At 52.9% G+C, this 26,286-nt stretch overlaps 11 protein-coding genes across 11 annotated transcripts; 7 read left to right on the top strand and 4 right to left on the bottom strand.

The window, feature by feature from the left end:
• Positions 1 to 670: 670 nt before the first annotated feature.
• BDW74DRAFT_183981 (uncharacterized protein) lies at positions 671 to 2,116 on the top strand (the record flags this gene model as incomplete). Its single annotated transcript, XM_073730675.1, has 1 exon — positions 671 to 2,116. The coding sequence occupies one exon, from the start codon at positions 671 to 673 to the stop codon at positions 2,114 to 2,116; it is 1,446 nt and encodes a 481-aa protein (XP_073577965.1).
• Positions 2,117 to 2,921: 805 nt separating this feature from the next.
• On the top strand, positions 2,922 to 4,919 carry BDW74DRAFT_183980 (amidase signature domain-containing protein; the record flags this gene model as incomplete). The annotated part of the gene is made up of 4 exons (XM_073730674.1): positions 2,922 to 3,033; positions 3,094 to 3,971; positions 4,036 to 4,122; positions 4,173 to 4,919. The coding sequence occupies 4 exons, from the start codon at positions 2,922 to 2,924 to the stop codon at positions 4,917 to 4,919; spliced, it is 1,824 nt and encodes a 607-aa protein (XP_073577964.1).
• Positions 4,920 to 6,092: 1,173 nt separating this feature from the next.
• On the top strand, positions 6,093 to 7,302 carry BDW74DRAFT_183979 (uncharacterized protein; the record flags this gene model as incomplete). The annotated part of the gene is made up of 3 exons (XM_073730673.1): positions 6,093 to 6,271; positions 6,328 to 6,796; positions 6,865 to 7,302. The coding sequence occupies 3 exons, from the start codon at positions 6,093 to 6,095 to the stop codon at positions 7,300 to 7,302; spliced, it is 1,086 nt and encodes a 361-aa protein (XP_073577963.1).
• A 1,098-nt stretch (positions 7,303 to 8,400) lies between these two features.
• On the top strand, positions 8,401 to 9,983 carry BDW74DRAFT_183978 (allantoate permease family MFS transporter; the record flags this gene model as incomplete). The annotated part of the gene is made up of 3 exons (XM_073730672.1): positions 8,401 to 8,605; positions 8,655 to 9,078; positions 9,152 to 9,983. The coding sequence occupies 3 exons, from the start codon at positions 8,401 to 8,403 to the stop codon at positions 9,981 to 9,983; spliced, it is 1,461 nt and encodes a 486-aa protein (XP_073577962.1).
• Positions 9,984 to 10,417: 434 nt separating this feature from the next.
• On the top strand, positions 10,418 to 11,374 carry BDW74DRAFT_171688 (DUF1445 domain protein; the record flags this gene model as incomplete). Its single annotated transcript, XM_073727353.1, has 2 exons — positions 10,418 to 11,131; positions 11,210 to 11,374. The coding sequence occupies 2 exons, from the start codon at positions 10,418 to 10,420 to the stop codon at positions 11,372 to 11,374; spliced, it is 879 nt and encodes a 292-aa protein (XP_073577961.1).
• A 730-nt stretch (positions 11,375 to 12,104) lies between these two features.
• Positions 12,105 to 13,761, bottom strand: BDW74DRAFT_163902 (uncharacterized protein). The gene is made up of 2 exons (XM_073726170.1): positions 12,861 to 13,761; positions 12,105 to 12,790 (listed from the first exon to the last, which is right to left on the bottom strand). The coding sequence occupies exons 1-2, from the start codon at positions 13,713 to 13,715 to the stop codon at positions 12,332 to 12,334; spliced, it is 1,314 nt and encodes a 437-aa protein (XP_073577960.1). The 5' UTR covers positions 13,716 to 13,761; the 3' UTR covers positions 12,105 to 12,331.
• An 817-nt stretch (positions 13,762 to 14,578) lies between these two features.
• Positions 14,579 to 16,794, bottom strand: BDW74DRAFT_189489 (sugar porter family MFS transporter; the record flags this gene model as incomplete). Its single annotated transcript, XM_073731985.1, has 4 exons — positions 16,159 to 16,794; positions 15,394 to 16,091; positions 15,108 to 15,348; positions 14,579 to 15,051 (listed from the first exon to the last, which is right to left on the bottom strand). Exons 1-4 carry the CDS (start codon positions 16,379 to 16,381, stop codon positions 14,579 to 14,581), a joined length of 1,635 nt encoding a protein of 544 aa, XP_073577959.1. The 5' UTR covers positions 16,382 to 16,794.
• A 33-nt stretch (positions 16,795 to 16,827) lies between these two features.
• Positions 16,828 to 18,030, top strand: BDW74DRAFT_183974 (NAD(P)-dependent alcohol dehydrogenase; the record flags this gene model as incomplete). Its single annotated transcript, XM_073730671.1, has 3 exons — positions 16,828 to 16,851; positions 16,902 to 17,030; positions 17,077 to 18,030. 3 exons carry the CDS (start codon positions 16,828 to 16,830, stop codon positions 18,028 to 18,030), a joined length of 1,107 nt encoding a protein of 368 aa, XP_073577958.1.
• Positions 18,031 to 18,107: 77 nt separating this feature from the next.
• BDW74DRAFT_183973 (Zn(II)2Cys6 transcription factor) lies at positions 18,108 to 20,603 on the bottom strand (the record flags this gene model as incomplete). Its single annotated transcript, XM_073730670.1, has 4 exons — positions 18,108 to 18,346; positions 18,409 to 20,315; positions 20,367 to 20,461; positions 20,508 to 20,603. 4 exons carry the CDS (start codon positions 20,601 to 20,603, stop codon positions 18,108 to 18,110), a joined length of 2,337 nt encoding a protein of 778 aa, XP_073577957.1.
• Positions 20,604 to 20,900: 297 nt separating this feature from the next.
• On the bottom strand, positions 20,901 to 22,420 carry BDW74DRAFT_163895 (isopenicillin N synthase family dioxygenase). The gene is made up of 6 exons (XM_073726169.1): positions 22,241 to 22,420; positions 22,039 to 22,191; positions 21,908 to 21,988; positions 21,450 to 21,836; positions 21,215 to 21,394; positions 20,901 to 21,170 (listed from the first exon to the last, which is right to left on the bottom strand). Exons 1-6 carry the CDS (start codon positions 22,379 to 22,381, stop codon positions 21,066 to 21,068), a joined length of 1,047 nt encoding a protein of 348 aa, XP_073577956.1. The 5' UTR covers positions 22,382 to 22,420; the 3' UTR covers positions 20,901 to 21,065.
• Positions 22,421 to 22,896: 476 nt separating this feature from the next.
• BDW74DRAFT_183971 (ankyrin repeat domain-containing protein) lies at positions 22,897 to 25,789 on the top strand (the record flags this gene model as incomplete). The annotated part of the gene is made up of 4 exons (XM_073730669.1): positions 22,897 to 23,027; positions 23,071 to 23,343; positions 23,398 to 25,187; positions 25,245 to 25,789. The coding sequence occupies 4 exons, from the start codon at positions 22,897 to 22,899 to the stop codon at positions 25,787 to 25,789; spliced, it is 2,739 nt and encodes a 912-aa protein (XP_073577955.1).
• Between the last annotated feature and the right edge of the window lie 497 nt (positions 25,790 to 26,286).

The raw sequence follows: 26,286 nt of genomic DNA, 5'->3' as shown, positions 1-26,286 counted from the left end.
GCTTCAGATGTGCTCCGAAACGAAGGTTAGGGCTAGGGCTTGGCAGTACGTGGATGGCTTGAGGATGATGAAGGTATTGTTGAATGGTTACTGTATCGTCAAAAAACCTAACTTGGTCATAGTAGGTTGCTTAAGTATACTTCTAAGAGTCGCTCGCCCTTGAAAAGAATGAAGGTTCATGGGAGATGGTAGGGCTCGATAATAGTTAGGTACACGGGATCATGTACCACATGATCAAGAGGGATATACACGTAGGGTATGAACCCACTGCAGGGCGACTATAGATAGTATTGTCGCGCAAGCGTTGAGGATACTAGCTATAGGGCTGCCTACTACAGCTCAGACCAGTTCAGGCATTTCCTGGGTGGAAGTCACTGATTGTCTTGCCATCGTAGGAGTTTGCCAAGATCAACGACCACTCTCCTCCGATTGGCCGGCCGGAGGAGTATGGCGTTGACCATCTTACTCCGATAGACGCCCTGTTCATGGACATATGTATTTCTAAGCAAATGATTAGCAATCCCTTTATCCTCTCAAAGGATGTCCGAGTCGCTCTATATAGTGTTAGTGTTGATAGCTCACCTCCTCTCGTCGCAACAGTCCCACCTGCAAAGCCTACATGGGCATCCCGCACGCAATTACCACAAGAACAGCCACAATCCTCGCCAGAATGACCAACTCCAGCCCGAGTTCCATCCATCGCCTCCCATCCTCATGGAACATCACGATCGGCACCCCGATAACACTCGCAACAGCCCCCTCGCCCGCATGGTTAACAACAAAAACCGAATGGACGTTGAACCCGGGAATCTACACGCCCCGTCAGCTTGTGCATGGCTTCGCGCCTCTCCTCGATACGGTTCTGTACCATCTAAAGCCTGACACCAACGCACGAAATCCAAGATCTCAGTTACTGGATAACATCGCAGCCCTTTTATCGACGGAGACCCGCGAGTCTTCGCTGCCTTTTCCCAGCGAGGCGACTGGAACCCTGGATAGATCTCGCGCTGAGATCCGGCATCAGGCAGAGAGGATCGGTCGGGATCTTGTGTCCTGGGCAGCTGAGGCCACGGGGGACACTGCAGCCCCGGACTTAGTACTGAGGAGTCGATGTGAAGGACACCTCCTGACCCCCGAAAATGCGGACTTGATGTTCGGACCGCGCAGCAAACCGCACCTGATGCAATTATTCAACGAGTACATGCACCAAATGGTGTTGTTACGGGATGCGCTTTTGCCGTTTGTTAATTATGCCGATATCATTATCCCCATCACGGGCTCGGTCGATGGGGATGGTCTTGTCAAGGTTCGTGGACTACGCTTCATGGAAGCCGCGCGGGAGAAGTTCATGGCTAGCGTGTTCACAAAGCAAGTCTCGCAATCCTCGATTGTGGAGATGGGCATGGCCTTGCTTGTTCCGGGTTTGACGCTTGCTAGGACTGATGGGGTGGTCGGGTATGGGTTTCAGTATGGATCTGGCATCGTTATTCCGCCGCTCTTTTCGAATGAGAATAGTGAGCCGCTGCATCTCTTGCAGTATATTCCCGCTAAGCTCGACGAGTCTCGTGAGAATATCCTGTTTCAGTATGAGTTTACTGAGTACTACGCTGCTCCGAAGGCTGAGATCCCACCGGGGACACTGCATCCATCGAGGTCGTCGATAGCGGCTTCCCCTGCGACGGACGCGCCGCGCGTGCAGAACGCGAGACTGCAGTCGAACGGCTCTTCGACAGAAGGTAATCCGGCGCCGGTTGACCAAGTGAAACTCAGTATCACGTTTAACAACGGCCAGCATGCCACGGTCGATCTCGGCCAGATCGCGCGCGGGAGGCGATACTCGTACACCACGAACAATTCCGCTGTCACCGATGACCGTGCACTCGACTGCGACGTGACTGTCCACGAAGCGTATGATATCTTGTTCTCCGAGCCCGGACTTGTTTCTTCCGCGGCGGGAGGCTTCCATGTTATCGCCGCGGAAGAGGAGATCGTTGCTCTGGCGGTTCTGGGGAGGTTGTATCCGGAAAACGTGGTGAGGTTATCGAGGGAGGAGGAAATTGAGAAGGCTGTTAATGCGGGAAAGGGATTTGAGCCCAAGTTTGTTGTTTGGTTTTGAGGTGGAAGTGTTATATGCTGGCTAGGTAGCGACTCGGTGAGGCGAACAGTTCTGCACGGAGGGAAATTGGGTGTTGGTCCGGACCATAGTATGTCAAATAGAAGATAGTGTCACTAGCATGCTCTCATTGTCTATGCGTACCGTACCTGAGTACGTTACCCGGGCTCGTTCCTTGGTGAGGATATTGGAGACAAATTGGCAGGTCATAGAGAAAATGAGATTTCAAAGGAATCGTCCGAGAAACCGTCAGCTAGTAGACAAATGCCTCTTCCCGGGAGTGAACTTATCGAAATTGATTGAACCCGAGTGCAAGTAGATTTTTAGGTGATGTCATGTTGGTTAAGCCGATTTGATATAGCCGGCTCCTGCTTCCTCTGCCTCCAATCTGCCTGGCGGGCCACGGGCGTTCTTTCTATATTGGGAGGGTCTATTAGATACGTCATCACAAAGTCTGTATTCGCCTGTCCTCACGATCAGATTGTCGTCACTTACATTGTCAAGGAGCCTGCATCGTACCCGGGCACTTGGGGTTCCAATTCAGGCCTCTCCAAGCCATGTGCTCAAGGTCGAGGTCTACCCCAAGACGATCGGGTCGCTTGGCACTTGGAGTACATTTTGCCCGGGGTCCGCGGCCAAGATAGTGCTGCATCCTGCCATTGGATGCTCTGGTGAGAAGGCTATCAAGATTTGCCCTCTAGTCCGTATGGCGTTATGCATAAAGCCAGGCGACCGACCCCTGGCGTTTCGGACAATGTATGTATATATTTCCTAAGACATATGCATCAACGTCTAGTCATTGGCAACCATGCATATATCACGAGGATTATCACAGGCAGCTGCACTTTATGCCACTGCAGTTGGGGTTGCCAGTGCGCTTCCTTCGGGCGCTGCTATTGTGCCTGTAGATCCCTTTCCAAGTAAGTAGCCGTATTTGGCTGAATCTCCAATGGAAGTTGCTGATGGATTTTCGTGATCAGTGCCACCTTGCAACGGAATTGTTATCGAAGACGCCCCCATACGCACCATCCAGCAATATATGGTGGATGGGAAGTTGACAAGCCAGGATCTGGTAAACTGCTACCTCGACCGGATCGATCAGACGAACCAGTACCTACATTCGATAAGCGAGATTAACCCCGATGCTCTCGCCATCGCAGCGTCGATGGATGAGGAACGCACAGCAGGAAACGGCACCATCCGCAGTCCCATCCATGGCATCCCATTTCTCGTGAAAGATAATTTTTATACCGACGACACGCACAATACCAGTGAGGGTACACTGGTCTTACTCGCCGGACGATACTCTTCCGAGGCGACCGTTGTAACGAAAATGCGAGAAGCCGGCGCCGTCCTGCTCGGTCACTCGACCATGTCTGAAGCAGCCGATCACCGCGCCCTAAGTGACTACGCGTCCGGATACTCCAGCCGTACCGGCCAGACTCGCAACCCGTATAACCTGACCCAACCGACGGCAGGGAGCAGCAGCGGCTCTGTTGTTGCGGTGCGAAGTAATCAAGTCGCCATTGCGCTGGGAACAGAAACTCATGGGTCTTTAACCCATCCGAGCGGGCAGTTGGGGCTGTACACAATCAAGTCGACTCCTGGTCTGTTGTCAAGGCACGGGATTGTGACGGGGAGCTATTATCACGATACACCTGGACCACTCGCAAGAAGTATGAGCGACGTTGCAGTTCTGATGGATATCCTGAAGGGACCTGATGCGAGGGATAATCTCACATTTCAGGCTGCAGGAAGATACCCACCGACTGGGTATACGGGGCATCTTGTCGGCCAGGATGCATTGAAGGGGATGAAGCTCGGCATCCCGTGGAGTCCATATTGGGAGACAAACGGGGTGAGTTGGTGTGACTCTGACTGTAGCCTGTCGAAGGTGAAGACTTGCTGACAATGGTATATAGCATATCAACAGCCCTGGAAACAGATACGTCTATGAGACCAGCATTGAAGCGCTCACGGCGGCTGGGGCAGAGATCTACAACATCACCGTATTTGATACCCTCCTCTCCTTGGCTATCGCAGTACTCACAACATGCAGTCCAACCCCTTCGCTGAGATCGCAAACCCATACGGCAGCAGCCATCCAGCAAACATTGCACCAGAGCACAACCACGTCATCGCATTCAGCACACTCATGGCGGTCGGGTACGCCGAGTGGCTACGAAACTGGACATTTCCCGCTGGAGACGCACGGCAAAGCATGAGCACGCTCGCTGACATGGCCGCATGGAACGATGCCCACAATACGACGACCGGGGCTCTGGGTAACGACACCTGGTGGTGGGACAAAGAAACCGGGCAGAGCTTCTATGACACCGGCGTTGAAACGAACGGGTCTATGGGTTCGGCATTCTGGACGGCGTTCGGATGGGGCCGGTTCACAGCTCGTGACGCGATCGACAGCGCGCACTCCTACGTACTCCCCAATGGGACGGTAATTGAACTCGACGGACTGCTAGTACCGAACGGGCGCGATGGTGGGCAGGGGAACGCATGTGCCTCTGTGCCATCCTACGCAGGGTATCCGGTTGCAACAGTGCCGATCGGACAAGACAACTATTCAACGCCGTACGGGCTTTGCATATATGGGCGGCAGTATGGCGAGCCGAAGCTTGTTGAGGTTGCATCTGCGATGGAGGATCTGTTCCGGTGGAACGCGAGGCCGGGTTGGTTTAACTATGGTACGGCGGAGGGGCCGTGGGATGACCCTTGGCCTGGGTATACGTGTTCGGAGGAGAGTCTCGAGGGGTATGGATGTGAAGATGAGGATGGCAATGAGACATGAAAAAGAAAATTGCAGGGTTGAGAACCAATTGAGCTAGCTACTGGAGCTTGTCGGTAAATGGTTGCTTGCCTTTGTCCACTCCCCTATACCATAGAAACCACGTACCTAGGTATATGATTCCAAAATCATCTGCTCAGCAGTATTCGATTGAGAGCCGAGGAACTGATGGTAAGCTGACCAGGAGCCGGAAACTCGATTTCCCTATAGCTGTTGCAGTTGGGAACTTTCAACTGCGTGAAGCTGCAAATCTGGACACGGACCTACCTAGCGTAGTGGTTAATTCCCGGGTCAAAGGCCCCCTAAAGCTTAGCGAAGCTCGGCACTAGCCCCGGTTGATAAGCGATCGACTACCCGCTAACGGTCAGCGCCCGCCGGGGTGCAGTTGCCATTTCATGCCCTACCGGGTGTGCGGCGGCACTTGCCTTATGCAACTGTTTTCCATTGGCGCGGGCCATGGTGTTCTTCTGTTTTCCAGTGTGTTGATGTTTCATTACAGAGGCACGAGCCATCTTCAGATTTTCTTAGGACACTCTTGTCGCTATGTCTCGTTGAACAATCCTCCATCACATCATGGCATACCACGTATAACCATCATTGCTCGATATTGGGCCCGTCAGGCCTGTGATGGCTGTTTCAGACTATTTTGACTGTCGGAATTGGGGTCCGGGGACGGCCTGGTGAGATCTTGACGATGTCTCCGTACGGTACATCGAGCGTTGAGAGTCATCCACTGCCTTTGCGTCGCTATAAACGGCTTGGTATGAGGACAGATCGGAAGGTCAATAATTACCTCCTCTGTCGGTTAGTTGACGAATGTTGGTTCTGCGAGTGCTGACATCCTTGCTGACTCGGGAGATGTGGACCTAGAGCCAACGCTCTGAATGTTTGTCTCTGCCCTTGTATTGATAACCCTACCACCCTATCATGCGCAACGGTTCCAACTTGCAGAGCCGGTTTCCCCAAGATGGGCTAAAATAGCGACTGTCCAATGACTAGCCTCGTGGGCACCAGAGAAGCTTGGGGCTAGTGTCAGGGACTGTACCCAGGTAGCACAAGGTGACGATCCCACTCCGTGCTACAAAATGGAGCTGGCTTTGCTTTTCTCGTCAGGGAGAACCAGGCTTCTTCCTTTTCTCCCCTTTTCAACTTCTTGCTCTTCAGCCACTGCTCAGCATGTCCGACTTTAAATGGGCATTCAGCGCGAGTCGGGCGGTCGTCGCTGTTGAAGGCATCGGGCTGATTGTGATCTTGGTTCTGGTTGGATATATCGCCTTCCTCCTACGTCGGAGGGGCAGTGCAGCCCAGGAGCTGCCCCAACGCACGATTGTGCTCTTTATGGTTTCGTGGCTACTGTAAGCCGCTCTCTATACTGGTTCTTTCATCGTGCGGTGACTCACTACCCCCACAGCTCCTGCAGTTACTTCATCTTCACAATCGTTTGGTACGCACTAGTCGAGACAAGTCAAAACTACGATTTTGCCACGGGGCAATGCATCTCGGTGGAGATTCTACGAAGCCTGTTCTCCTGTATCACCGCATGTTGTAACTTGCACGTCTTCTACACGCTTATCCACGCATTCCTCGACCACACACGTACGACTAAACGACCGTGGCACAAGCCGGTGCGCATATACCACTGGATGTGGTTCCTGGCCCTTGTCTCGCTATCCAGTCCTGGTTTCAGCATGACCGTTATTGGCAGCCTCCGAAGACCAAGCCCTCGTAGCTCCGTTATCATCGAACCCCACCTCAGCTACGTGGCAATGATGGAGATCAATGCTGCAACGGATATCTTCGTCTGTATCGCCAGCTGGGAGCTAATACCGTGGGGGATCTGGATGGCTACACGATACCCTCGGTGTATCGGCGGGCAGACAGTACGCACATTGCCTTGTTTTGTTCATTAATATCAGTTCCGCCGCTGACATTCTCTCTGCCTCCACAGCTACTCATGATGCTCCTCCTCCTGTCCATTGCCCTTTTCGCCATATCGAAATTCGCCGCAGCTCTTATCTCGGTGTTCTGGAATATCCCAATTGACGCCGACGCATACGAGAACATGCGTGCCGTGGGCTTCGATGTCCTCGGTACTGCCCACATTGCTTTCCTGCTACTCTCCTGGGTTGTCATCCTTCGGCTGTGGTCCAGGTGGGTGACTCTGCTGAAACGCCAGCCCGAAACTGACACTAGCGAACAAGACCGGAAAGCGGTGCCGCTGCAGTCGGACGCAGAGGAGACCCGGTTTGCACCTACGCCGACACCAGTATACGCGGAGCTGGAAGGAAGCTATACGCAGATTTACAAGGCGGAGGCGGAATATAACCAGCGGTATGAGGCCGATGGGAGGCCGAAGGAGCCTAGGGCGCCCACCGATTTTGGTTAAGGACTGCACATTCGACGGTCGGAACGCGACATCGGTGTCTATAAATTGGGAGGAATATGTGCCATTTGCGCTGGAGCGGGGAGGTATGCTGTACATCTTTGTGGCCAGGTCATGGATCGGTCCTGTATCTATACTGGATACAATGGCCACCCGCCTATCTAGGAAGTAATATAACGCTTGACGCTATGTACATCTCCGTCCTACGGTGGAATCGCTGCCTCGAAGATCGTACCGCGGTCTCTCACCCCGATTCGGGCGTCGATATTGCTCGACCCATGCACGCCTTTGCTCTAATAATACGAAACACGCCCACAGGCGTTAGAATTCGAATCCGGTTCACTGATTGCTCGTGCATGGTTTATCTATTTTCCCTGATTGACTGTGATGGACGCGGTACTCACCGAGACCGCAGCTTTCGGTTTTTAGGTACCTCGACGGTTACGCGCGAATGTCAGGGAAAGCTGATTCGTTTCCCGTGATAGCTAGGAGCATCTCTATATCTTGAACGACGGTTGCGTGCGTCATCTGGATAGCAATGTGGATAACCACCGACATCGAACATGCGTGACCCCGCTACCTATGGGAATGGTAGGTAGATCAGACTTAAGGGCTTGGGGTCTCCACGGGCCCACCGGCGTGCAAGGCCGCTCGGACGTGCGCTCCGAGGGAAAGGGTCCCTTACCGTATCTGATGCTGCGGAAGTCCCATCTGTGCCTTATCTACCCGTACGCCGTGCCGTATATCTTTCCCGGGCTGTAGGACCCTCCTCGGTGCTACAAGGGGCATCTCCTTATCGTCCTGTGAGCTAGCCTCCAACCAGGTGTCTTATCATGCCACCGTCGATCTCTATCGTTGAGCATTATCGTATCGTTATCTACGATGCATCTTGTTAGCAAGGCTTATCAAACCCTCGCCGTACCGGACGCGGATTGTCCATGGAGATTTTTCGTAACTCTCGCTCGACATTCGAATCATTTTCTTACCACTGTACAGCTCCCGGGTACAACTCTGCACCGGGCCTACTGTGTCATTAATTGCCTATTCGTCTCCATCAGCTGAGATTCGCCGGGCGGCGATTGAATCTTGCTCGGCTAGAACATGACTGCGATGGGACAGGCAGAGGCAAAGAGCGCCCTCGAGGCGAACATGGACGCTCAAGGGAAAGACGACATCGAGGTCGCGGCTGAAGAACTCTACATCGATCCCGCAAAGGAGAAGCGCGTTCTCGCGAAACTGGACATTTTCCTCACGCCTGTTCTTTTCATCGTTTACCTTTCCTGCTTTATCGATAGATCGAACATCGGTAGCCGCTTCCCATTGCCATTCAAGCCGCCCGTCTAACCATCGCTTAGGAAACGTCAAAGTCGCCGGCATGCCCGAGGACATCGGCGCCAGCACCTCGCAGTTCTCCGCCGCCGTCTCGCTCTTCTACGCAACGTATGTAACTGTCGAGGTCCCCGCCGTGATATTGGTCAAGCGCTTCTCGCCGCGGTATATCCTTACCTTCCTCTGTATTATCTGGTCCGTTACAACCATCGCCAACGGACTCATCCATAACATCGGCGGACTGTATGTCTGTCGTCTTGTGCTTGGTGCTTGCGAGGGTGGCCTTTTTCCGAGTCTGAATATGTACCTCACGCTTGTGTACAAACGCGAGGAGATGGCGAGAAGAGTTTCTTATCTTATGTCCTGTACGGCGTTGAGCGGGGCGTTTGGGGGGTTGTTGGCTTATGGACTGCTCCAGATGGATGGGGTGGGCGGGTATGCTGGGTGGAGGTATGTCTATCCCCCCTTCCTGCTTCTCTTTGTTGCTCTTCATCCTATGGAAGCGTGACGCTGACGAGGCCAGATGGGTCTACCTCATCGAAGGCGCCTTCAGCATCCTCTGCGCAGCCGCAATATTCTTTGGGCTCCCCGACGACCCGCGGACTGCCTACTTCCTCACGCCTGAAGAGAAGTCCGTCATGCAAACCCGCCACCAACAGCGTCTATCATACATGGGCTCCGACACCCTCGACTGGCGCGAAATCAAGCTCGCCTTTACAGACCCCAAAGTCTGGCTGTGCGCGTGCACGCAGTTCTGCCAGAATATCCTGACCTATGGCTTTTCCACCTTCCTCCCGTCAATCCTATCGGCTATGGGATACGGCACTTTAAAGGCAAACTACCTCACAATACCAGTTTACGTCTTCGGCGCCCTCGCCTTTTTCACCTTCGCTTTGTTAAGCGATAGATTCTCCCTAGCCGGCCCATTCTTACTACTCACCAACGCCTTTGGGATAGTCGGATACGCCCTCCTCCTCGGCGTCTCAAATAACAGCGTGAAATACTTCGCGACATTCATCTGCACGATCGCCGTGTATAACGGGACTGGGTTAAACCTCGCCTGGCTCAACGTGAACATGGCGCCGCAGTACCGCCGCGCTACGGCGATAGGCATCCAGCAGACTGTCGGCAATGCGGCGGGGATTGTGGCGGGGCAGATTTATCGGAGTGCGCCGTATACGCTGGGGAATGCGTTTAGTTTGGGTGGGATTGTTGTTGCAGAGTTACTGGTGGGGGTGCATATGTGGTACCTGTATAGGGGGAATAAGCTTAAGGAGGGGATTAAAGCGGGTGAAGAGGATTGCAGGAGGGTTCGGGATGGGGATGCGGATGTTGAGTACAAATATCGCATTTAAGGGGCTACAAAGTTGGCCGAGTGCTGATTTTTCCGGTGGAAGAGGGCATATTTGTGGTGTGATGCGGATGGTCCCCTACTCCTATGAGATTGTAGGGCTAGGGACTGGCTACCCTATCCACCAGCGCGCATACTCTGATACCTAGTGGTGCAGCTAGTGGGCCACCCCGAACTGCGGAGAGTACTCCAACAGATAAGATAGGATAGCCCATCCCTCCGCCGATGATCTGCATGCATACCCTATCTACCGCTTATACACCCGGCGTGATCTCCAACATCGAACAATGATAAGCTATCTCCATCGGATGACCACCGACAGCGCCCTTATCACGGATGTCTCGTCCGTCACTAGGTACTCCAATCCCAGGCATCCATCTCCCCTTCACCCATCAGCCGTACAGGTTCTGTATACGACCTTGCAAACACAAAACGACCATGGCCATCGAATCCCCATCCCCTTCTTCATCACAATCACCAACCCAAGCAGCCCGCCTCCTCTGCCGCTCGAACGGCGTGAAAAGCACAACCGGTCTCGCACCGGGGTATCTCCAAGCAAACCTGGTGATCCTCCCCTCGCGCTACTCCTCCGACTTCCAAGACCTCTGCGCCCGCAACCCCGTCCCATGTCCGCTTTTGGGAATCACACCGGTCGGAAATCCGCATACGATTCTACCGGAGGGGTGTATTCAGCATGAAGATTTTGACATCCGGACCGATTTCCCCTCTTATGCCGTCACGTCCAACAATGGGAAGAGCGTGACTTTGAAAACGGATATTTTGGCTGAGTGGACGTCCGACCACATCGCCTTCCTCATCGGGTGCTCGTTTAGTTTCGAGGACGCATTGCTTGCCAATGGGCTCAAGATCTGCCATCAGCTTGCCGGCAATGTTGTCGCGATGTATCAAAGCAATATCCCCGTCTTACCGTCTGGCGTGTTCTACGGGAGTAGCATGGTCGTTAGTATGCGGACCTACCAACCAGACGAAATCGATACGGCTAGAGACGTAACGAGGCCCTTCCTCGCGACGCACGGTGAGCCTGTGGCGTGGGGGTTCGAGGGGGCGAAGAGTATTGGAGTCGTGGATATCAAGACTCCGGAGTTTGGGGATGCGCAGGTTTTTGCAGAGGGGGAGGTTCCGGTTTTCTGGGTACGTTAAGCCATCCCGCCTTGCCTTGAATTCGGGGGTCATGGAAAGATAGGTAGAAGCTGACAACAGAACGTGAAGGCGTGCGGCGTTACGCCCCAAGTGGCAGTGCGGAATGCGGTCTCTGCGGGGCGGGTCAAGGGCGTTACGATGGCGCATGAGCCGGGGCATATGCTGGTGACGGATTGGACGGTGGATGATTTGCCATTAATACCAGGCAAGATTGCGGCGTTGGGGAGGGTGTAGAGGAGCTGGTGTTTGTACAATTTAGGCTATTATCCATTCAATGAATAATCATGTTATTCCCGGGAAGCAGAGGGATTGGCAAGGAAAATTGAAGCAAGATAAACAAGGTATAGAATTAAGGGATATGAACTGGGAATGAGTCAAAGGACTGAAGATTCTCTATCCCTTATACTATTTAGATAGCGAAGCTTGCCCTAAAAGAAGAGCATCCCACCTAGGCGGATCATCCCTCAAGTGCAGGCGTGGGAATCCATGTTCCATACCATATCCATCAGATCCAGATGGACCCGTACCATAGCTACCTTCCAGCCGACTCCATGCCATAGCCTCAAGAACACACCCCAAGGCTGTACGAGACTGACCTTAGTCCCTTCATTGATCGACGAGTTGGGATACATTGTGTAATGGGTGCATTCATGTTAGAAGCTTTTAATACCCACCTACAGTATCTTAAATGAAAAGCATACTGCAGCACAGGGTGAATTCACCTCATGTGTAGCAAACGGCGTATCCCTATGGGATATTACATTCACAAGAGCTACCTAGATATGAAGGTTGAAACATGAGTAGAGTAAAGTGTTATCCTAGTCCTACTGCCACTGGGCAGCAAGGTGGACCAAGTCCCAAAGGGAAAGCCCTAACGACTACCAGGTCAAACAAGTAAGAGAAACCAGTTGGGCAGTTGAGATTGGGGACTTCAATCGCTGTGCATTTGTCCGGTCCAAGGGATAGAGATTTACAGCATGAGCATCTCGACGAGTATGGTAGGTTCTGAGCATGTACGCGCTAGATGAAAAACCTTGGAATACCTCAGTGCGGAGTTCAAGGGGCCCGATTGCCTGATACCCTTTGACCTGCTAGGATTCTTTGCCATCTTCTCTGTTGCATAGAAAAGCTTATTACCAATGTCACCAGCATCTGCATCGCCCTGGGATTTCTATATCTAATGGACGATCCCTATAACCCCCCACTCGGCGCGATCTTCCCACACGCCCAAATGACCCTCGTAAGCGGCAAGAGAGCGCTCACATCCAGACTTCCCTTGGCTTCAAGGCTCATTAGATCCCGCAACGTCTGCGCTACTTTCATCTCTCCCTTTCCTTCCCTGTCACCCGACCCCGTCACAATTGAAGGTCCCAACGCATCATCCCTAGCCCCAAGCCACTCACGCAAACTACACGCGCGCCACATAGCCTCGGGTGCCGGAAGCGGGAGATCAAGTATCATCTCATCATCCAGCGGCTCAAAATACGAACCGCTAAGTTTGCCCGCGCGGGAACCGAAGATATTGATGATGTGCGCGAGGAAGATGTTGCGGCGCAGCGACTCGGCGAATTCCCAACGCTTCCAGTTGAGTTCGGACTCGGAGGGCGTGGTTATGGCGGCGCGGTGGTGTGTGTATAGGCGGCGGGTCATCTATCCTCCCCGTTAGGATCCATCAGCGGTGTTGTATGGTGGTGATAAGGGAGTTAGGGTAGGGACGTACCTTGAGCAGAAACGAGCTGTGCAACTCTGCCTCCCGCTCGCACTCCACTCGACTCTTCTCCATTGCTTCGCTCATATCCCGACCCTGCTTCACAGCGGCAGGCAGAAAAATATGCCCAAAGAGGCCGAGAATTTGATATATGCAGACAGCATGTACGGCAGCAATACAGCTCTCTGGCGTATCCAGGAAACTTCCGAAGTTCCTTACCAACTGCGCACGTTCGGCATTGACGAGATTATCGACAAACCCGTGGTTCGAGCCGTATGAGCCGGCGTGCGCCGAGACGCAGGCAAGCGCGACGCCCAGTGGTTTCGCCATTCCGCCCATTGCGCAGCGGTAGAGTCTGTGGTGCACAAATGGGGACCAATGCTCACGTTGCAGAAGTATGGAAGGGTATTCGCGGAGGGTGGTGAGGAGTTGCCGGTACAGGATGCTGTGATTGTAAGGTGGTTGTGGATGGAAGTCGCGGGCAAAGGTGAGTTGCGCAGAGGTGTCGATGTTGAAGTCGGCGTATGGTGCGTCGCGGTAGCTGGAGCCCGAGACTGATGGGTCCATGTCGGGAACGACGCTGCCGGTATTAAAGGAGAGGGGGGACATTGTCACGTCGGGGTGACTGCCGGTATCAGCAATGTTGTAGGCAACTCCAGTGTTTCTATCAAAAGGCTGTTGTGAGGAGCTCGTTGTTGAATGGTTGCTGCTTATCGAATTGAACATCCCCTCGTCCAGCCCCAGGGACTGCGACGACAGCTCAAACTCTTCATTCCACGAGATAGGCGCCACGAGCGCTGTATCCTGGAAGGTATCTATATCCGTGAAAATACCAGTGCTAACCATCGGGTCTGTGGAATCAGGCATAAGAGCGCCCCATGCACTACCACCAACATCCACCTGGTTCTGTTCCACGGTTTCTATATCCTGAAGAAAGAATGGCTGAATCGTCACAGGTCCTCCAGTTGAAGTAGTTGACGACATCCACAAGGCACCAGGAGAGGCACGCTCGTCTTCCTGTGCTTGGTGGTGAACTGGCACAGCAAACCGGGGATACTGGCACTGGATCCCAAATTGAAGACAGCGAGCACAAGCCGGACGAGCCATCGAACAACGGAGCTTTTTCTGCGCGCATGTCTCGCACGATTTGCGTTTCGACGGGCGCTCTTTGCCAATTGACTTAATGCAGCGCCGACGATGGCGGTCACGAAGGTCGCCTAAACCCATCAGCAATTGTGCATCAGCACGGTAGTGGGGTGGATGTACGCCGGCTATATGTCTTGTTGCAGATGCTGCATCGAAACTCGCTTTCATTCTCGACGAGCGACCCCTGCGGCATATCGTCTGGATGCAAGGTTGTGCATTTGGTGTCTGGCATCTTTCGAGTGACGGTGATCTGACAGAGGGGAAGATCGGAGATCAGCAATGTGTCAAATCGACGTTAGTCAATGGTGCAGGCTAGAGGCTGACTAGGCGCAAGAAGGTATAGCATGAAAGCGCATTTGTGGAGAGGGTCGATGAACTTACTAATTAATGACTTGGCAGCATGATTACCACGCAGCCATGGTACACGAGGTTTCGTGGGTCAACCAAGCCAGATGTCAACACGGCACCAGTCCGTCGATGGCGCTAGATAGTTTGGTGAACAACGTCGGCACCGGACCAGTAACAAATCACTCAATTCATTATGTCAAATTTCATAAACATCATTGTCATACTACATTCCTCCATCAAACGACCTCCTTCCCCCCATCCCTCCTAACCTCCACCCCATTCCCAGCACCCAAACCAAGAACCCCCTCATCCTCAAACGCCTGATCCCCAAAGAGGCCCGCAATCTCCTCAAGACTCGCATTTGCAGTCTCCACATAATAGAAGTAGACGAGCGCCGACGAGAACAGACAGAACCCGGCGATGATGATGTAAAAGTACCCGTGAATCCCGGCAAATGCATCAGGCGAGACCATGCCGATGATGAAGTTGAAGACCCAATTGCTTGTTGTTGCGAGAGCCATCCCCTTACTTCGGCCTCGGAGCGGGAAGATTTCGGCTGGGAGGAGCCAGGGCATTGGGCCCCAGGTGAAGCCGTAGACAATGTTGTAGAGCATGACGAAGGCGTATTGGCCGGAGGCTTTGGTCTGGATGGAGAGGTCGGCTTGTGTGAAGGCGCAGACTATGGCGAGGAGGACGGCCATTCCGAGGCCTGTGAAGTTGAATGTCAGATCAACGATTGTGATATTGTTGGGGGTGGCGACTTACCACCAGTAATCAGTAGAGGCTTACGGCCCCAGCTGTCTGCTAACCACCATGTAACGATAGTGGCAGCTGTGTAGGGAATGGCGTTGGCAGCGGTGTACAGAAGGGACTTTCGTTCATCGAACCCAGCAGAAGCAAGCGTAGTCGGAAGATAGAAGGAGATGATATTGATTCCGTTCAGCTGTGCAAACATCTGGACGGTGATGCCGACGATCGTGCGCTTGCGATAGCGGGTGAACATTTCCTATCCAAGTCAGCTCGATCCCATCGTAGTCACTGGATTGCTTACCGTCCAACTGGACTTGCCAAGGTTCGTCTCATATATGACCGCTTCTTGGATCTCGGTGTAGACTTGCTGCACGTGCTCTGCCTGTGTATCGCCATTCGAATGCAAATCGGCCACTGTCTGCAAACTCTCCTGCATAAAAGCATTCTTCGCCAGCCAACGGGGCGTTTCAGGAAGGAAGAACGACATAGCCAGGAGGATAAACGACAGAGCAATTTGCACGATGAACGGGCCTTTCCAAGACATCGCACTCGGAAGCAGGAAATTGAAGCCATAGTCAACCCAACAACTCAACATGTATCCAGCGATCGAAAACGTATACTCAATACCAACCATCATACCACGGCGATGCGGAGGGGCGATCTCTGTCTGAATGATCGGCACGGTCATAGAGAGGAAGCCCACTCCAAGACCCTGGATCGTTCGTCCGGCGATAAACGTGCCAAAGCCCGGCGCAAACATCTGAATAAAGGCGCTAAAGAAGTAGATGAGCCCGCCGATACGGACGCACTTCTTTCGTCCAACAATGTCACCAAGGCGTCCTGCGATCAAAGCGCCGACGGCAGCGGAGGCTTGTAAGCATGCAACAGAAATTCCGGTAATGGACGAGTTGACGCCGTCGGTTGACCCATCTGCACCGCCGTAGTCCTTGAAGAAGCGGCTAATGAAGACCGGGTTGACCAGTAGTCCGGACATGATTCCTATACAGACACGGATCAGCTTCAATGGTTCTCCCGATGTGGGTCTTGGTCTCGCCAGGGTTTGTACCAGAATTGTAGCCGAACAGTGCATCTCCCAGACTACCGAACGCACAGGTAGCGTAGAGCAACGGTTTGCCTGTGAATGGATATCTCGCTGATACCGTCTTGGGCTTCAATGTCTTCTCGAGCCAGCTCTGCTGCTCGGCGACCTGCTCAGCCACAGCCTGAGAGCGTCGTTGGACAGACTCATGGTGAGCCTGGTCTCGTGATGAGACCTTGCTAACAGCCATCTTGGATGAGGAATAAAAAGAGATTATGATAGCGAGATCTGTTCAAGCAACCGGGCATTGTGGGCTATTTCTACCCCGGAACCGCATCCCACGGGGAAGCCCCGGCCTTCTCCAACTTTCGGGCTGCCGTGTCAAATGCCAGGATTCTTCCTCGATATCCTCCACAATTCGTGTCCCTGTGACCTCACGTGGTTTTCGTACACCTAGAGCTCGCCAATGATTCTTGTGGGCTGCGAAAACCACACGATGGCCGGCCAATCGTTTGGGAGGTAGGGTTTGTATGGGCCCAGGTTGCATCCGATCCGTGCCCACTCGGTTCCGGCGGCTGCCCCTCAAGTCCATCCGCCGGCACCGTCTTAGATGCCACGGAACCGAGAGTCGTAGCCTATTAAACGCCCAGCATTTTCGCGATTATATTGAGGCTTCCTAAAACACATCTTCACATCATGACTGTTCCAACATACGATCAGGTTTGTCCTTGACGGCGTTGTTTATGATTTGTCATTCGCTGACCGACTAGGCTGTAAACGACGCCTTTGTGCTCAACCCTGGTGGGAAATTTGGCTACGAAAAACGCGACGTACCTACTCTACGGTCTGAACGCGATGTCCTTGTTCGAGTCGTAGCAACCGGCCTTTGTGGGTCAGATGTGAGTATGCGATTGCCTGATCTCAACTTCGCTAATCCTTCGCCAGATACACTACTGGCAGCACGGCCGAATCGGGCGATACGTGGTCGAGAACCCCATCGTTCTTGGCCACGAGTCATCGGGGATTGTGGTGGAATGCGGCAGCGAGTCAGGACTAGCGATGGGCGACCGCGTTGCCCTTGAGCCCGGTATCGCATGCAACACTTGCTCATTTTGCCGCGCCGGTCGGTACAACCTTTGCCGGGATATGCGCTTTGCAGCAACCCCACCATATGACGGAACGCTGGCAACCTATTACCGAGTTCCTGCAGAATGCTGCTACAAGTTACCGTCACATGTCTCGCTGCGCGATGGTGCCTTGATTGAACCACTCAGTGTCGCCGTACACAGTTCCCGACTAGCAGGCGACATGCAAGAAAAGTCGGTGATCGTCTTCGGCGCAGGCCCTGTTGGCCTACTCTGCGCTGGTGTTGCCCGCGCCTTTGGAGCGTCGACGGTAGTCGTCGTAGACGTCGTTGAAAGCCGTCTCAAGTCTGCTTTCAAGTACGGTGCAACCCATACTCATCGTACCACTTCAGAGTCAGCCGAAGAAAACGCGTTAGAGATCCTCAACACTGCCGATTTGGAGCTCGGCGCTGACGTTGTCATGGATGCTACTGGAGCCGAGCCATGCATGAAGGCCGGCATTCATGCCTTGGCGCCTGGAGGGACATTCGTGCAAGTCGGCCTGGGGCGACCGAATCCATCTCTACCAGTAGGTCAAATCTGCGACAAGGAAATCGTCTTCAAAGGCAGTTTCCGATATGGCCCGCGGGATTATCAGACAGCAATTGGGCTCGTCAGCTCGCGCCGAATTCGATTGGAAGGTCTAGTCAGCCACGAGTATTCCTTTTCCCACGCGGAAGATGCGTTCCAGAACGTCGCCAGTCGAGCGGGGATCAAAAGCGTCATTTATGGACCTGGGGTGGATGAAGAGATGGCGAAAGCCACAGTATCATAGACAACTTGAATGATCGCTCAAAGAGAAGCCTATCCTCCAGCGTGGAACGAGGAGTTCATTCGTAGTGTGTATTGGCTTCAAACACCCCCTCCGTTCCAGGACATGTCCCAGAGCCAATACAAGCCTTGCTCGCCATTATTGTCCGCAGTCGGCTCGTATGTTTCGTTACTCCGCATAGCAGGATCCCACTCGGGTTGACCAGATGACGGCCAGACTTGGCCCGTTCCACTTGGCTCCTGTGTGGTCATATCTGATTGTTCGTTGTCTCCAGCAGTATACCATTCAGAAGCGCGAACGTCATTCCCCGAAGGTACGACTAGCATGAAAACAAAAATTAGCAACTTCAAGTTTGATCGGGCGATGGATGGGATATGTTACCGTATTGTACGGACGTCAAGCTTTCATTCAGGCGAATAGCACTAGCAAGGTCTGGCCACTCTTGGCGACGTGAGGGTGTATGGGATGGTTCCAATGTCGCGTCAAGCGGCAGTCGAAGAGTATCCTCAACGGACATGTATCCAGTGCCTGGAAGGGTATGCTGAGGATCGTCCTGAGTATGCTGCGTAATTGGGGCAAGTATAGCTTCCGACTCGCGTCGAAGAAGCAACGTGACCACGTTTTTCAGAATCGTCGTACTCTGTTTGGACAAGGCCGAGCGTCTCCCAAGCAAATCCTGTAGTCGCAAGATGCGAGTAATAGTACGTTTGACGACCTGTGCGGTGTCGGATAGTGGATCGCTGAGGGCCATTACCGCCAAAACCACGGCCGCATTGAACAGATTGATGGCTAGGAACGCAACCAGGTGACTGTCAGTCGCAAGCTGGGCGAGTACGGGCAGCTCAGTCACCCGAGAAGTTCTCAAAGCAGCGTTCCACCAATGCACTGAGCTTGCCACAGACGAGCCCGGCGAAAGGGCCTCAAACGGCGAGTCGTGTTGATGTTGCGAGAGGGTGTGAGATTGGCTGTGCCTTGATTCTCCTTCACCTCGCCTGGCAGCCGTGGCGCGATCTGATGATAGGTGATCCACTTGCCGTGCTAGTAAAGGACGATGTAGGACGATCAGAATGTTGTCGTAGGTCAATTGGAGCGACAAAGACTGCAACGCATGTGCCTTTGCTGCTGGTCCGCTGCCGAGATGGAAGTCCTCGTCGAGATTCAAAGCAAGGTGGTCCGGCAGCTCATCGCGCCACTTATGAAGTTTCTGAGTCGCTTCCTTTACCAGCAAATGGTATGCGTCGCCTGTTAGGTCTTTAGATGAACCGGATGTTCGTGATCCAAATATAACCTCGAGTGCGGTTGACGCCAGTAAATAAAGACGGTTTAATTCCCGTTGATAAGCGGAATAACATATAGTATTACCTTGATCAGCCGAAGGGGAGACAAAACGGGGATTCTCCAAGGTATCCGCCGGGCTGCTAATATTGCAGTCCCGGTCGTTGATCCCTAATGGGCGACCGTAGGTAATTGACGCAAATCGGTCCCACGTGTAAATTGTCCACCAGACACGTTTCCTCTCCTCGTTGTCCTCGAAACTTCCGCGCGTCGGTTCCCGGTGCAACCCTACGGCTTGTGAAATTCGGATGGTTGCGCCGAGTATTGAGAAAGAGAGGTTGGGCCGACCGTGATAGACGCAGTATGAGCCGAATAGTATCAGAGTCTGAGCCGCGCTGACGGACGGCTGGTCCATCAACTCTATAAGATGTGACTCAACCAGCTTCAAGAGCTCATTGCTCATGCGGCCCCAGTCGTCGTTTTCAGTCAGATTACAAAGCTCTTTCTGCGAACGATACCAAGCACCCATCCCCAAGACCACCACCAGCAAAATCAAGAACGGCTTTTGTGAGGAGTAAGCGAAGCCATCGGCGACGGAGTTCAGATTCCTGCGAAAGGTGGGTTCGAAGATAACAAGAGAAAACCAATGGACCGCGTCAAAGTAGTCCTCTAGTAACGAATAGATTGTTTCTGTCGGAGGCAGTGACTGTCCCAGTAATGACGGGATAGGAAACCGTTGGCCATTGGCGGCCGACCGTCGATTAACAACGTTGTTGCTGGCTTGGTATCCGGGGATGGCGGAAGTCGCGTGTTCGTCAATCAGCTGCCGATCCAGGCCAACAATCTTTTGCGCTATTCCCATGGTCGACTCCGCTTCCCCATAGTCTACCTGGTGAGACGCGTCATGACTGTCAATATTCCCATCAGGTTGGGCGTGTGGGGCCGGCGTCCGGGGCTCATTGTTAGCGGTCACTGCCGGGGAACCTGTCGTTCGTCTCGCGACAGGTTTAGAACTAGTCAGTGTTAGCATAACATAACAGTCCATGACCGTAGGGATTCCTTACATCCGGGTAGAGTCTCTCCGAGGACGGCTAAGCGGCAGCGGTCTGCAATTGACTTGGGCTCTCACGCACAGGGAGCAAGGCCGGAACGGGTCGCACTCGAGACAGTCAGAGGGATCCGAAACAGGGCCAGAAGGGGCGTACCCTGGTCTTGTGGCGACGGCATCTCTCGCAGGCACTGTTCACCCGCGTTGGCAGCGGCGAGCGCATGTAATTCACGTCGGCTGCATGGTCGGACATGATTTGAAGCAGGTGAGAGTGTGCCGGGAAAGCAGGATGGATCCGCCGGAACCTCTCTGGAGTGGAAACTGGGGAAGCACGTGCCCTTATCACGTGGCCTCTGGACCTAGGCGGAACAGGCGGAATTATGCCGCCCTTGCCGCTTCCGCTGTCTTGACGCCGTACCTAGACAAAGGGAACGGCGGTTTAAAACACCTGCAACAAACCGCTTGCTTTTGCTGGTAAAGTACGCTGCAGGAAGAAAGTGAGATAGTGTCCATATTGTTCTTCCAGCAGTTCTATTCTCTTGAGAACAGCCTAAACAATGTGCATAAATTCTTCGTTTATGGGACCCATAATCAACTTTCAAGATATATATCTGGCCATACGGGTATGTCGCCTTTCTGCTGTCTTCTGCAACTCGAACAGCATATTACAAACTTGGGATACTCATTGACCGAGTGCGAATCTTCCAACTACAGTTTACGATAGCACCTGCTTCGAGTACTTCTTGTACAACTCGGGGTACCACTTCTGTCCAACGTCGGGATGACTGAGGATCCTGTTCCGCAGATACGCCTCGCCGAACTACATCAAGTCAGCGGTGTTTGATTAGACACCGGTCAACTTACGCAAGAGTACAAAGGCGAGAGAAACTCGCTCGGAACATCAACAGCGCGTTTCTTTTTGTTATCTGAGACCGGAATGCGGGCGACAATATGGGCGGCGGATTCTCGGAGTTGCTCCGTTGTAAGATCCATCCGAACGCCAAGAAAGAACGGGATGCTGTACCGGGTCTTGGTTGTCGGAGCCCGTTGAACTCGTCAGTACGTGGACATAATATCTTCCGGAGGGAAGGATGGTTACAATAACTCGATGTGTTGTCGCGGCACAGATTCCGCCGGTGATAGCCTCCAGCCCTTGTTGGATGTTGACGACAAGGCTTCCCTTGATCGGCGGGGCATCGATCCACTCGCCGTTCTTGTTCAAGACCTGCAATCCGCCAGTGTCATCCTGCGATAGAAATGTAAACAATCCAGACGAGTCCTTGTGAGGGCCGACGCCTTGGGAGTTTGGTGGCGACTTCGGGTATTTGATGAACTTTAGCCTGTCCATATTTCCCTTGAACGCGGCGAAAGTGTCGGGTGGAAGTGAGAGGCATTCGGAAACGTATCTCATGAACTCTTGCGACAGCTGAGCGGATCGGGAGATGTAGGTTTCGACCGGTTCTTTGGCCTCAGGAACATCCGGATACTGTCAACACGAGGCGGCACAAGTCAAAATAGGCTTTGCCAATTGTGAAAAACTCGCGCAGTCGCTCGTACCTGGCTATTTCCCTCCAGTCGCCACCAAATGTCCTGTCCTTCATTCCAAGTTTTCATCCCGGGAGTTCCAAAATCGTATTGCTTTTCGAGTTTAGTCGCGCTGCTGAAAATGATCCGATTTAGGACTGTACCTCTCTCAAATCCGTCTTCTGCGCTGTAGTCTCCGCACCAAGCCGCGTGTATCCGACGAAGGACGGAGAATTGATCATGTCGCATTTGGCCTTGACGTCGCCCGGGAGATTGAAAAGCCCAGGGAGCTTTGCATGAGTCTGGGCAACGAGTTCCTGTGATTGTTAGAAGCCCAAGCCGTCAATGGAGAAGATGGGACGCTACTTCCAGACCATGGTTCGTCAGGTAGAGAAAGCCGACGACGAAGATCGCCTCGCGAAGGTCGTTCAAAGCAGCGCTTTTTGTGTTCGGGTCTTGCAACCGACGCCAGTCGATTATAGGTATGGAGGAGAACGTATCCGACATTGTTGAGAATAGAAGCCGAGAAGAAGAAAGAGGTTCGGCCGAAGAGAGCGCCATCTGGGTGACGTGATCTCGTGACCCCGCATTTCGATTGCTATGCCCCCGCACAGGAACAGAGGCTCCAAAACAAAGCGATGAATGCCTAATTAAGCGGACAAGTTAGCAACTACAAGCCAGGTTTCAGGAGCTGCCCGCACGAAAGGACAGGCAAAGCTCGCTGGGAGTAAGAAGGCGTCTATTACTGGTAATGAAGGGGGTTTTCGGGATATCCAAGGGACTTCAAAATAATGGCTTTTCGGAGATGATAGAGAAGCTATGAAGTGGAATAAGAGAGAGTAGGCTGAAAGAGTTCGTTTGCGAAATACTGTTATGGAGGGGGCGAGGTGTGGTGTTACTGCCAGAGGAGCTCACTGAATGTCCGTCCTCGCGCACTTGCCTTCTACGGCCGTCTTGACCCGGTCCCCAAGCTCGCCTCCTCCTAAACCCATCCCTTTACCTTTATCCTCAATCTTCAAGCTATGGACAAAGGATCAACTACGGAGCTGGCCGTCTCGGTCCTGAAGGGATGTTTCGATGTCATTCATGCGGCCTTCATCCACCGAAGGTTTGTCGAGGACAAGATGCTGCAGCAAGTCATCAATGACGTTCGGTATGTGTCATCCACTTATCGAGTCAAAAGCTGACTCGATCAGCGGCCTTGCGTTTGTTGTCAGTTCGACCGTGTCCCTATCGCCGCTCAACCCGCCGACCTTCCCGGAGATCGAAGCCGTTCTGCAGTGCCTCCAGCCCCTTTATGATCAACTGTCAGAGACACTGAAGCGAATGGAAAGGATACTCGCCCTCCCGGTTGACGACATACTAGCTGGATTTGGGATGAGCACGAATGTGTTAGACTGGGAAGTTATCGCGTGGAAGGTGAACAACTTCGATGCCGCTGTCCGAGTGGTTTTGAGTGTAGCGAAGAGGTAAGGAACAAACGTTGTCGGAGACTTCTGGTGGCTAATAATTACTGTTCCCAGCAATCACGAATCGAAAGAGATCAACATCGAAGATTTAAAAGAGCAATCTCGTTGGTACGAGGGCACACCGGACGAGCTGGACAAGCGAGGTGAAACGGGAGAACTCTTGTTACAGGAACTAGCCTCCATACCTGATCATGTTGAAGTTCTTGAACGACTTCAAAAAGCGGCTGAGCTGTACACTGCTTTCTTGAGAGCCTCTGTTGCTGAGTTCGCTCATTGCGCTGCAGGAGTTGGAAAGCCGACGGTGACAAACGATTACGCCGCCGACAGAAACCAGATTGACGTACAGATTGAGGCGGCCCCTGAAGGGACGAACAAATTGAATAAACATAGACAGGGCTCCGCGCGCAGTGTCATGATCAGTCCCGCTCGCAATCTTCCTATTCGAGAGACTACGGCAACGCATCAAGGGAAGTCAGATGTTGACAATGTTTTCGAGAAAGAACATGGGATGGATAATGGAGAGACACGCTTATGGCGTAGTCACGGAAGTCTCGAAGCACATTCAAAACCGCACGAAGACACGTCCGCCGATCAAAGAACGATCATGAAGAAGAAAAGCCTTGAGATCCATCAGCGATGGCTTGAGCATGAAGTTCAAGAAAAGGCTGCTAGTCGCAAAGCAGTCCAACAGAAGCTTGCGGAAGCCCAAGGGATGGCTGCCAAACGCCAAGTAATAAATCAGACGATGATGGAAGGCCAAGGGGCAGCTGCCAAACGAGAAGAGATACAGAAGAAGATTGTGGAGGCCCAAAGGAAAGCTGCCAAGCGCGAAAAAGAAGAAGAGACGATTATGGGACTGGGATCATTGCCCGCGAAGCGCAACCCAAAGAGCGATGGGTTGTCTGCATCGAGGTATGCCCCGAAAGCCACCGAGCAAGTGGAACAGGACGCAGACATCCTTCCCACAAGTCCGTCCAGAGAAAAATTCACAGGTTATCACCAAAGAGACAGCCTCACAGTCCCGGAACTGGCGAACAGAACTGATGATCCATCAAAGCCGCAGGAAATGCACGCATGCCACCCTACTGGATGGACAGAAACCCCAGAGGAGAAGGAAGTCATTCTGATTAGTATTGCCTTTGAGCGTGCTCAGAGTTTGTCGCTGTGCAGAAGCTCCGATAAAGTCGCAACAACAATCACAGCCGATTCGGAAGACTCTGTGAACTATTTGAGCTCATCAAAACAGGATAGCCCCATGACACCACGGCCAAAAGAGAAAAGCGACAGGAAGGCCAACTCATCAATACTTGTTCCGCCATCACCATCGATACTAAGTCCTTCGAGCAAGGAACAGGCTGTTGAGGAGGAGGAGGAGGAGGAGGAGGAGGAGGAGGAGGAGGAGGAGGAAGAGCCGCTGTCCCTGATGAGCGAGCACGAGCAGGTTGCGCGCGTCTTGCGGCTGTTGAAGGAGTCAAACCTTCCCCGCGCAGTGAAGACCCTGGACACAATCATTCCTCTTAGAACGCTGAGTCTTACGTCTAGACTTCTCCTCGCTGAGGGCTTCTACAAAGCTGCGCGTTATGATCGAGTCTCGTCGTTGCTTCAGGTGCCCTTGACAGTGCTTCGAGATGCCCCTCTTGCTGCAACTCACATCGACCATCTTCTGGCGAAAACGCACTACAGCCAGGGTGACCCCACTCGCGCCATCAACTATTGCAAGGTTGGCCTAGGCAAGAAGAAACAACAACTAGGCAACAGACACCTTTCTTTTCTGGAATCTGTTGAGTTGATGGCCCAGCTGCTGCGAGCGACCCAGAACTTAAACGAGGCAGAAGCTCTGCGACGTCAGCACTTCACGCCTGATTAGTGCGACTTTCTTCGGCACATTGACGAGCTCGAAGTTGCCTTCAATTGGAGAAAGCAAGAGTCGCGCGATCCCCAGTACAAGTTGATGTTGATGTCTTTTGTCGCACCCGATACTACCAGCGTTCTTGATCAACTTGGTCTGTGTGATGAGTGGGGATTCCATACGACAGTGCTGGGATTTCAGTCGGGTATGAGCCTGCTCAGCCTTCTCAGGAGTGCAGGGGAGAGCAACAAACTGCTGTTGCTGTGCCTGAGGGGAAATGTTTCAGTCGGTATCCCGCCTGGACAGACGCGTCAAACCCTCAATGCACTTTTGCAGCGTGCTGTTTCCGCAAATGAACCTAAGGGCGTGGAAAACCTGCTTTATGTGGGTGCAGACACTGAAGTCGCCAGCGACAACATGACTTCCCTCCATTTGACCGCAAAAGCTGGTCACTTTGACATTGTGAAGCTGCTGGTCGCCCGGGGCGCGAACATCGACGCCAGAACTGCGGATAGCCAAACAGCGTTGACGCTCGCAGAGGTCAATGGGCACGCCGACATCGTGGAGTTCCTTGCCAGCACAGGAGCTAAGAATTAATCAGAAGTCGCACTGTCGAAAAAGTGGAATTGTCTAAGTATATCTTATATGAGCTAGCGGACTCTATCGCGTCGTTACCCCCTCGCTAGGAATGAAACGAGTTATGTTTGTCACAATGCCCCTGTTTGTGCTCTACTTCAGTGAGCATTCCAGATTAGACATCGATCAACTACTTTGCTTCTTCAACGGTCTTCGCGCACCACGTGGGTATTGTCACACCCTTGTGTATTCCAGCGGACCCGAGTAGCCCGCATTGCGCAGCCGCCATTATTCTTCGCAGTTCTATGATGTGGGCAGGAGGTTGTCAAACAATTCCCTAAGGCAGCAGTCAAACCGTCGCAACAGACATCCCGCAATAGCATATACCCTAGCTCAAGAATACGAGACCTGGTCTGATGTGTTTATCGGATTTCCCCGGTCCGGCAGATTCATCTCACTTTTCAGAGCGCGGAGAAGGATCTTATCTCCGATCAGCTCCACGTGGGTCTGCACTTGTC

Source organism: Aspergillus multicolor (genome assembly GCF_047715735.1).
Source record: "Aspergillus multicolor strain CBS 133.54 unplaced genomic scaffold BDW74scaffold_53, whole genome shotgun sequence".
NCBI classification, from domain to species: Eukaryota; Fungi; Ascomycota; class Eurotiomycetes; order Eurotiales; family Aspergillaceae; genus Aspergillus; species Aspergillus multicolor.
Note: the sequence above shows the minus strand (reverse complement) of the source record. Positions and strands in the feature narration are given on the sequence as shown.